The sequence below is a fragment of the Populus euphratica genome, unplaced genomic scaffold (genome assembly GCF_000495115.2).
Source record: "Populus euphratica unplaced genomic scaffold, PopEup_1.0 scaffold202.1, whole genome shotgun sequence".
NCBI classification, from domain to species: domain Eukaryota; kingdom Viridiplantae; phylum Streptophyta; class Magnoliopsida; order Malpighiales; family Salicaceae; genus Populus; species Populus euphratica.
Window position 1 is genome coordinate 647,232 of NW_011499975.1, and position 10,790 is coordinate 658,021.

The 10,790-nt window shown below is 31.0% G+C and overlaps 1 protein-coding gene across 1 annotated transcript; it reads right to left on the reverse strand.

The window, feature by feature from the left end:
- Window positions 1-2,335: 2,335 nt before the first annotated feature.
- LOC105139519 (S-adenosyl-L-methionine-dependent methyltransferases superfamily protein) lies at window positions 2,336-8,661 on the reverse strand. The gene is made up of 8 exons (XM_011045990.1): window positions 8,249-8,661; window positions 7,394-7,461; window positions 6,733-6,880; window positions 6,569-6,649; window positions 5,907-5,993; window positions 5,246-5,331; window positions 4,529-4,649; window positions 2,336-2,777 (listed from the first exon to the last, which is right to left on the reverse strand). Exons 1-8 carry the CDS (start codon window positions 8,522-8,524, stop codon window positions 2,700-2,702), a joined length of 945 nt encoding a protein of 314 aa, XP_011044292.1. The 5' UTR covers window positions 8,525-8,661; the 3' UTR covers window positions 2,336-2,699.
- Window positions 8,662-10,790: the final 2,129 nt, after the last annotated feature.

The following is a 10,790-nucleotide window of genomic DNA, read 5'->3' on the forward strand; positions in this document are numbered from 1 at the left end:
TCTTAAAAACTAGCTACTTTGGTTTTCAAACTAGCCATCCCATTCTTTACTTCAACAAATCTTTTATTCATCAACTCCAATTGTTTATCAACTCGAATTGTTATTGCATGGCCAAATAACCTTATTCGAGAATATTTTTATCTTCTGATGATGATGATCCACTCTTAGTTAACATCATCAAGAGCTAAAAATTAAGTTAGTATATATATATATATATCCTTATACACTCCCTCATGTGTTTATACTTAATAAATATCACTTTTATTGTGTTTCATATAAATATTCAGCTTTTCACTCTAACATGCTCACCTTAGCCTTTTACTACTCAGTTCTCAAGATTTTAGTTCCTTAAGGAACTAGTTCACAGTAAATAAAAAATTAATATCTTAATTGCCTAATCAAATAATATAAAGACTCAAGAAGAAATAAAAACTGAAAACTATAAATATAAAACTATAAATATAAAACTATAAATAGAAAAACACAAGTATCAATATGAATTCATATGAAATATAAATAATTAAAGACACAAAATAAAAGGCCATGAATACTAAAAAAAATAATGAAATAAGTTCAAATGACTCAAAATAAAAATAACATCTATATATATATGGTTGTTGGAAAAAAAAACTATGCAAAAACTACCTATTTGGTTTTTTGTGATTTTCAAGAAAAACCAAACTAAGTAAACTTTAAATACCCCCAAATCAAGATTTATCTTCAAGAAATCCTAAAAATCAATAATTTTTTTTTACTTAAAGCAAAAGTAATTGAATTTAAGATCATAAATAATTTATTTCTCTTCATTTGTTTCTTAACTTGATGTCGTAACTAATTTTTTTAGAGAAGATAAATAACTTAACAATATTGAAGTACACAAACACTTGATGATAAAGGCATATAACTCAATTCAGAGCCTTACTCTAATATAAATTGATGTGAACTCGTGGATATAAAGACCAAAAACCCATAAGTAAGTAAGAAATTTTCCAAGAAAGCTAATATTAGATTTAGAATAGAGTTTGATATAACGATAAAACTGTATTAGGGCATTAAGACTATGACTAATGAACTCCCGCTTAACACCTATAAAGAAACACAAACAAAAAAATATAGAAGATGCCATAAAACTTGATTGATTTTTAAATAAGTTAGAGTAATTTAATGAAGAACCAAAAAGCATAAGCAAACCTCGCACATGTAATAATTATTACTGAAATGAAAGCATGTAAAAAAAACCTCAAATACAAGCTAAATGACTCTATTTATAGTAGATAAAACTTCCTACCAATGCTAGAAAAATAAAAAAATATCTCTACATGAAAAAAAAATCATAAATTAACTAGAAAACTAATACAATCTTTACATGTTAACTTTTGGACCTTATCATAAAGTCTTTTCAATATTCAATTGCCTTTAAGTTTTAACTCAATATAAAACAATGCTTTTAAAAACTTCAATTAAAATTTTAATTTAATTTAATGGTCAGATAAAAAATCATGTTTTTTAGAGTAAAAATATATATTAGAAAACACAAGCACAAAACTGCATCTAATATGTAAAATAACCTACATTAAAATAATTAAACTCATAAAAATCATGTTTTTTAGAGTAAAAATATGTATTAGAAAATATAAGTAAAAAACTGTATCTAATATGAAAAATAACTTACAGTAAAATAATTAAACTTGTGTTATAGATGAATCATGTCACTATTATATATAGATTAAATTGATTAAAATTTAATTATCACTTATTAAAATTATATAGCTTTATTAAAATTTAAATTAACTTAAATACTTTTAATAAACCAATTAAATATACATTTAAGTATCTTTACTTCTAATCTTGGAATTTGCACAATTAAAATCTAGGCTGGAAATTTTAGTGTAGTTTTTATCGTATCACGCTCTCTCTCTCTCTCATATGCTTGCTTTGGGACAAGACCATTGCTTTCTTTTGGACAAGACCACTGAATGTTCAGGAAGATAAAGACTTAAGGGTAGGTGGATGGCTCGGACGAGGGCAAGTAAAGGAAATGCTACGGAGGCAATAGATAGGCATTAAGCAATCAGGGAAGGGCGCGTGGCAAGGGGAAAGAAAAACACTGTCGTATGAGAGAGCAGACTAAAAGTCCAATTCCATCGTAGTCTATATCTTTCCCAATTCAAACCCAATCCATTTGAATTTGAAATCGATGCATTTTACTGCTATTTAATTTAATAAATAACGAGAGATTATTTTTCTTCACCATCACAGCGATCACTCCAGGGGTCAAGAGGGAGCCCAAAAAAAAAAAGAAAGAAAGAAAAAAAGAAAAAAAGAAAGAGGGAGCTAATTATAAGGGCTACTTTCAATTATTTGTCCAAATACGATGTGGGGACACGTCAATTTTTTTAATGTCTCGAGCATAATGTAAAAAAGGTAAAAAAAATTTTGGTGCGCATTGAATATTGCGAGTGCTTGTCTTCCTAACATTACACAACCGAGTTAGAAATTCAAACCAACGAAAACAAATGATAGAAAACCTAAGCTCACATCTTATATTTGCACTCGCAGGAAAGTACCTGTCGTCTTCGATTGCTAGGTTGTTCCCCACTGTTAAATACTATACGTTATTACATTAGAGAACCCACATGCCTTCCTCCCATTATTTTGCGACCATAAAATTTGATCATCATCAACCTCTCCAATGTGTCTCACGCTGTAGATGCCTTTCTAGAGTAAACAACGTGCATGGGATCCGAGCGTCCAGGATTTGGAGATATATCCACAGCCTGCAAATCGAACTCTTCAGTCAGAGAATCCTTCTTCACCAGATCATCCTCAATGGGAAGGTTCCACTTGCACCCGTTTGCGTGGGCATGATTTGCAGCTCATGATCGAGCAATTCAAACATTGAGATTGCAGGCCATTGGATTACAAGCAATATCTACTAGAATTCAAGGATGATAATACATAAAAGCAACAGGTTAAAATGTAACATGGTATACTAAATGTCACTCAATTCACATTCAACCAAAACCATTGGCGGAGCCCAGATTTTTTAAATGAAAGGACAAATTACTAATAAATATTTCACATTATATGCTATACAGACATATATTATATAAAGAAATTAATTTGAAATATATATATACCACCCCAAGCCAAATAAAATAAATTAAAAATACTTTTAAAATAAAAAAAACTTACATTATAATTATTATCTTCAAGAGTTTATATTTTAAAACTGCTTTATAATAATTTTATTTTTAATCTCATTAAAAATATATTTCTCAATATATACAACAAACTTTCATTTATCTATTTCTAAATCTTCCAAGGACTACCAAAGTTCTTGACAACAATTTTATGTTAACATATGATATATGATACATAACATCTAAAATCATAGCTTAAATGGATTGTTACAAATTAATGTTATATACATAACATCTAAAATCATAGCTTAAACGGATTGTTACAAATTAATGTTATTCTTATTGACTTGTTGTTTTGTACAAGTGACATAAATATTAAATGTTTTTTTTTTAATTTATCTATTATGTCCTTAATTTTTTTTAGTTATCATGTACTTTATTTTTAATCAATAATAAATTCATCACCATTATTTTTCATATGAAATTCATAACAAAATACTTATCAATTTATCAAAACTCATTTCAATTCATATTTATTAGCATATAATATTACCCATACACATATTAATTCAACAAACCTATAAATTATTATAAACTCCAACATTTTCAATAACTAATTATAAATAAATAAAACTTAAATTAGATAATGAAACAAATAGAAAAATGAAGAAAACTTCCCTCAAACATAAAGTATAAGAGATTACTTGCTTCACTAATTAATAGATTAGGACTTGAAGAGAAATATTGTAGAAAAGAGAGAGCCAGGGACAATAGTGAAAAAAGAAAAAGAGCTTGGATCAATTAGTAGCTAACAAAGAAAACTAATCCTGTAAAGCTATTATATTAATATTTTAATATAAAAAAATATCTTAAAAAAAAAAAACGATTAAACAGGCAATTGTCCCCTTATACCCCATTGACTGACCATAGATGAAGCACTTGCAGAAAATGTAGTAGCATGAAACAACAACAAAGAAAAATATTTTGCCATCAGACACTCACTTGCTTTTTAGTGGAAACAACCGTGAAATCTCAAATCAATTCAGACACTCACTTGCTTTTTAGTGGAAACCGTGAAATCTCAAATCAAATGGCAAGTATAGAAATATAAAAGAATAAGCACAATTAATCACCCGAGCACACACAATCACTCTACCACCCAAAATTCCAAAGTAATCCAAAACTCTTTTTTTTCTCTCCTATTTCTCTAGCCATCAAAATATAGAGAATATATACACTCAAAAAAAATTTACCCTAAAATATGACAACTTTATTATGGACTAGGTACATGCATATTTCTTCTCTCTCTTAGACCCACAACTTAAAACGAACCCAACACATCAGCTGTCATTACCAAAGACACGATGCAAGGAATGCAGAATTACCTGAGGTGGTTCAAAGCCTCCGGAATAATGGAAATAAGACCCAACAATCATTACATGATCAGCATCACCGGTTGATGTCCATATAGAGATTGCTTTTGTCCAAAAGCAACGATTAGAGAAGCTGATACAAATGTATTCAATAAAATGTTAGAATTTTTTTTTCTTAATATTGTAAAGTTTAGAAATGCTTGAATAAAGAGAAAAGATGGATGATTGATGAAACAAAAATAATGATCTCTACCAACTAAACTGGCAAGGGATGCCTGAGGAGGAGGTGAAATAGTTCAATATGCATCCATATTATTTTTTCCTTTTTGTTTTTTGTTTCTACTGTTGCAGGGCTATTTAGCTGGATCGCAGCCTCTTTATCTTCACGTCTGATGTGTCCACATCTCCAACATCACTCCGATCTTGATGTTGCAAGTTAAGTAGAATGGTTTGTTTTGTACCTTTAGTATCTCAATTACAGTGAAATGGCGTACCACAGGGGAGATTAGGCAAAGAGACAAACCAAAACAATTTAAGGGAATTCATTCCATTGAGATTTATCTGGAATTCTATTACAAAATACAACCAAGTTTAGATGACCAGAACAAAAATATTTCTGCTGATCTCTTTTAAAAGGTCAAGGAACTGCAGCACGGAAATGGCATACATTTACTGAATGAATTGAGGAAATCGAGGACTGTAAGAATAAAAACACAATAATAATATTACCTCATTATAGCTAGTCCACCTGGCTTAAGTACTCGGCACATCTCCTTGAAAACATCAAGAGGTTTAGCAAGGTAATCAACACTGACCTGTGAAATTTTTCAGAAAGAGGAAAAAGGGGATTGCTTCTATCAGACCAAAATTTAAAAGAATAATCCAAACAATTCCTCTTAAGAAATTTGACAATGGAATATGATAAAAAAATTTCGCTATCTCTGAGGTCAGAGTAGCTGAGGATTTTCTTAGGAAACACAGATTTAAGACACCATAACCTTAAGCACACAAAAGAAAAAATTGTCCTTAATTAAAATGATGTATTGCCATCTAGGAGTTAGGCTTAAGTTTTTTCTTGAAATGGAGAAGAGAAAATTTATTGCTAAACGAAGCTGCAACATTCTGCATCAGAGATAATATATTAAACACGAAATGTATCAAGTCTTAAGTTGATCCAACATATTCATAATACTAATAGGGAGGCCATATGCCATTAAGAAAGTGAAAACAATAAATCTTTGTTAATAAAATATAATACTTCAAAAATAATTGTTAACTCCAGGCATTTACATACTCAAATGGCAATTTGTAAGAATATGTTTTGAGAAAACATAAACCAGTCAAATAGAGCACAGCCAAAATGGTCAAGAAATGTGGATAATACACTTACCGCATTAGTTATGACATCAAAGGAATTATCTTCAAATGGGAGTTTGGGGTTCAAATTTAAATCTTGCACAGCATATTCAGTCAGAACCTACAAAGAAAATAACTTGATGAATGTATTATTTTCATCATTGATAGAAAAATCATAACAGTGTATACAAAGCAATTAGCTTAGAACTACCAATGTCACGAAAGTAAATACAATACATCCAAGTTGAAACTTAACGTGTCTAGCACAAGAAATAACGATACATATGTTGAAATAGACTTTTCTATACAATTAGTTGCATAACCTTGTCATCTTTTGAGATTAAGGCTTTGATTATCTTATTTTTACAAATTATGATAACTCATCAAGGGGTTATTTGGCTTCCAGTGATGTCATCAAAATGGTTCTCAATAAAGCAACAAGATTCGCATGCTAAAATAAAAATGTAAAATCTTCAAGGGATGGTAAGATAATATGTACGTCATTTTTAAAATCCTAGCTGACCAGTTGCTATTGTGTAAGATGATTACTAATCATGAATTCTACATAAAATATACCAGTGGCAGACATCAGCAACTAATTTCAGTAGCTTGAAAAGAATATATGAATAACAAAATTAAAAAATGCATGACATAAATAACTAGAAATGATATCGAGAATAAGAAGTAGATTCTGACTGGATTCCGTTTGAGCTCTTCTTCATTCATGCCTAATCCAACGATAGAATGTTGCTTGTATCCTTTTGGGAAATGGCTGACCTACATATAAAACCAGGAATAGTTTGTTAACTTAAATATTGAAGACCTAATGAGGCTGAAAATAAATGTTAGAAGAATCTTACCCAACTGCTACACATGTCCAAGATGCGGACCCCTGGAGTGTTGCTGGGAGGGAAAACCTTTGAATAGTACTTAGTCAGTGCAGCAATGGCTGGATCATCAATGTGTGTCACAAATCTTGGAGCATCATAGAACAATGAATCTGGAGACCTGCAAATAACAATTTTGAGTTTTGAAGGTATATATAACAGTGAATTCAGTCTAATGTCAAATGTAGGGTGATTGAAATCCAAATTGATTAATTTACTAGTTCAAAATAAAGATGCTAACTCAAAAACCAAAGTAAAGCAGTGCTGAATTCAATGTGTTACCCCCATTACGTGGAAATCTATATCTATTCTATTTCAAGGAAGTTTTCAGTATACAACGCCAACGAAAGATGGACTTGCTGTGAAGGATGAACCAATTGCGTACCCATATAATGTGTTTGAGATATATTGCACCTCAGGATCAGTTCTAGGGCTCCAGTATAGAAGACCAAACAGATATCAAATGATAATTCTTTTAAATTTTCTTCTATACCATATAATGTCTAGGTGCATCAACTTTCAGCATGTGATCATGGACATGAAGCAGTTCCAAGGAAAAAACAGCTGAAGAAGTGGATGAAAACAAGAACTGAAATAATATTTAATGCAAGCAATTAAATACAAGAGATTTTACTCATCAAAGCGCTGGAAATCCTCCTCCTTGAATGGAAACTGCTGTGGCCAATCCACATTCTTCAATACCTATGAAACACGAATAGAAAAAATTGAAAGATCCAGTATTAAAAAGAAGAACACTGTCAAGCTAGAAGTGACACTAGTCACATAGACATCTGTGGTTCTGGCAGGGCCTCAAGATCTCTTTAAAGATAACAGAAGTTTGAAATCAATCACATGCCAAATAATGAGGCTACATGGACTCAATCAAACAAGCTGAGTTGTTTTTGCCAGATAGGAATTGTTTCTTGATTTCCCATTTTGTTAATTAAATATCAATTAGCTTCTATAAAATATGTGCCAAAGCAGCTTCACATTCCAAATTGCCAACTCCATCATTTTCCAGAGAACAAAAAAAATTGATTTTGCAGCTAAAGAAGCGCTACGTAAGGAGCAAGATGGACTCCAACATTATTGCATGAACCACAAGAATGACCATCAAATCACAAGAGGCAAAAGTCGATTTCCTTGTACCCAAACTACGATAGAAGTGGCTGTTAATACTAAGGTAATCATACACTATGCAATAACTACATGGTGAATCTGTTTACTTGGGCATTTAAAAGAAAAAAAAAGCAAAAGCAAAGGAATTCAGAACCTAAGAAACTTGATCTGAATAAAAAAAAAATGTAAAACAATAACTCGAGATGCTTAAACCCAAGTAGAATTTTGATTGCATTACAAGAATTTGAAGTTATTTCACCAAAAGAATAACAAGACTACAATCCAGAATTCAAGAAATTCCAGAAACCAAATTCAGCAATCGAGTAGCAAACGAGTACAAAACAGCAGCTAGCAAAGATAGAAAATTCACCTCTTCAATGACACCCTTTTGCTTTGCAAGGGCACCGAGATGTTTGCTTCTGGCTGTACCAGCCATACTCATAAACTGCGACCAAAAGGAGGCTCCAAGTCCTAACACCAACCTACGAGGTGCTTTAAATCCAATGTTCCACTTCCTCTGTGATTCTGAAACAGAATTAGCAGAACGCGTGTGAATTGTACGGAGACGACATGGATAAAGACTAGCTAAAACTGGTAGCCTTTGTTGTGGATGTGGAAGTACAAGAAGATTAACCATCCTCGACATTTTCTTCGAAACATCGCAGATGTTATATATCTTGTGCTTAATTATATGTAGGGAATTGCTTGAGGATAACTTGATAACGTGTATTCCTTGCCACCCTACGATGGTTGCAGGCTCTGGCCCTAGCTCTCTGGCATTTTTTTTTCCTTTCCTCGAAATAAAAGGAAAATCCGTGTTTGACAAACAGCTATTACTAGATTGTACCTGCTGTGCACTCAAGCCGGTCATCTTTTTTTAAAAAAAAACCTAAAACTAAAACTAGGCGAGCGTTAAAGAAAAAATTAAAAAAAAAAAAAAACTCCTCCACACAGCTTATCTAATTTAAAAAATATAAATAAATAAAATATAATAACAATAAACAAACTAATATAAAAATTGACAATATAAAACAAATTAAAAAACCAACTCAAATTAATCTAAATTAAACTATAAAGGTAAAATTATAGTAAAGATCAAGGGTGAAAATCAAAAAAATCACTAATAAAAAAATAAAGAAAAAAATCTATATCTGTCAGGTTAACCCGCTAACTTTATGACCAAGAACAAAAGATTGATATAATCTCATATAAAGAAAAGTGATAAAAAAACATGAAGATAAATTCTTAATAAATTAAATATTAAATAATAAAATTAAAAAAAAATTAATAAAAAAAATGATGTCACACATGTCGCCTGAAAGGGAAAAAGGTTGCCCACTCGTTAGCATGTGCCTCACATGTGCCAGCAAATTGTTTTTAATTAATATTAAAATTATTAAAAGACCAACTCACCTTCCATCCAACTTGTTAATTATAAAAAAACAAACAACCTAAAAATACACAAATACCCCTAATTTTAAGCTTTAGTTATTTTGCTTCTAAGGGTATATAGGTCTTTATACTATTCCTTAAAATTGTAAGAAGATCAAATCAACCCCGTTTAACCTTTTAATTACAACAATCCACTAAGTGGTTATCTTTGTTAGAGCTTTTACTTTAACTCACTTGGTAAAATAATTCATGGCCATTAGGACAAATTATCTCTTGCCTATGACCTTACGGAATGGACCTAGAATGTCCATTTTCTATTAGAAAAATGGTTAAAAAAATATTATAGTTGTCATTTATGTAGATAGTTGTCAAGGAACTGAAGCAAATCTCTTACACTTGTCACATCTATTTACTAGGCTCTTGGCATCTTGGAATATAGTTGGCTAATAAAATCCTACACATGTTGCCTAAGCTACAAGAATCCATAGGTAGATCACATATGTCTTTATATATTTCTTGTAAAACACATGAACTCTCCTATGATGACAAACATTTCAGTAATGGGGCTAAGGTAGATTTTTTGTATGAAACGTTGTCATTGTACAATATCTTGATGCTTATCTTATCAAGCAAGTTGTTTCATTTCTATTTGAGGGTAGTTCTCTTGTCTGCAAATAGTATCTAATAGGGATCCTCCATTCATTTATTATGTTGATGAGAACAACTATCTATTCATCTTTGCCAACATTAGATTCTTCCAAGACTTCTACCTAAACATCAATAAGGAATTTTCAAAAATTAGAACTTGCTAATTTAGATAAGAGGTTTGCTCATTAATTGTCTTATTCAGGAATATGAGTGATTAAAATATTTTTGTGCTCAACATTGAGATAAGGTGTTACTTTTTGAAGATACAACTGCATGGTGGAATCTTTTGCTTCATTTGTTTTTTAAATTGACTAAACACTAACCATGGATCATTGTGAGCTTATATGGGATAGGCATTTAAAGTATCTGCAAGACAAAGTCCAACTAGAAAAGTTTCATATTCTGCAACATTATTAGTAGCAAGGAACTCAAAATAAGCATCATATTCTAATACTTATTCTTCAATACTGATAAGTATTAACTTAACTCCACTTTTATTTATGTTGGAAGTAACACAAATGATTTTATTCGTGTTTTTTATTCGTATGAAATTTTTATCGCTAAAGGTGGATGATTATGGGTATGAACTGGGTATGAACGTGGCTAAAGGTGGATGATTATGGGTATGAACGCGTTTTGTAAAACAGTATTCAACTATAAAGTCTATTAAGGCCTGTCCCTTTATTATTGGATGAGGTTTGTACTCAAGTCCAAATTTCCCTAACTCTTCATCCCATTTAACTAGACACCCAGATGATTATGGCTTGTAAAGAACATATCTTAGTGGTTGGTTTGTTAATACGATTACTTAATGAGCTTGGATGTATGACTTCAACTTTCTAGAGGCAGGTTTGTTAATACGGTTACTTGAT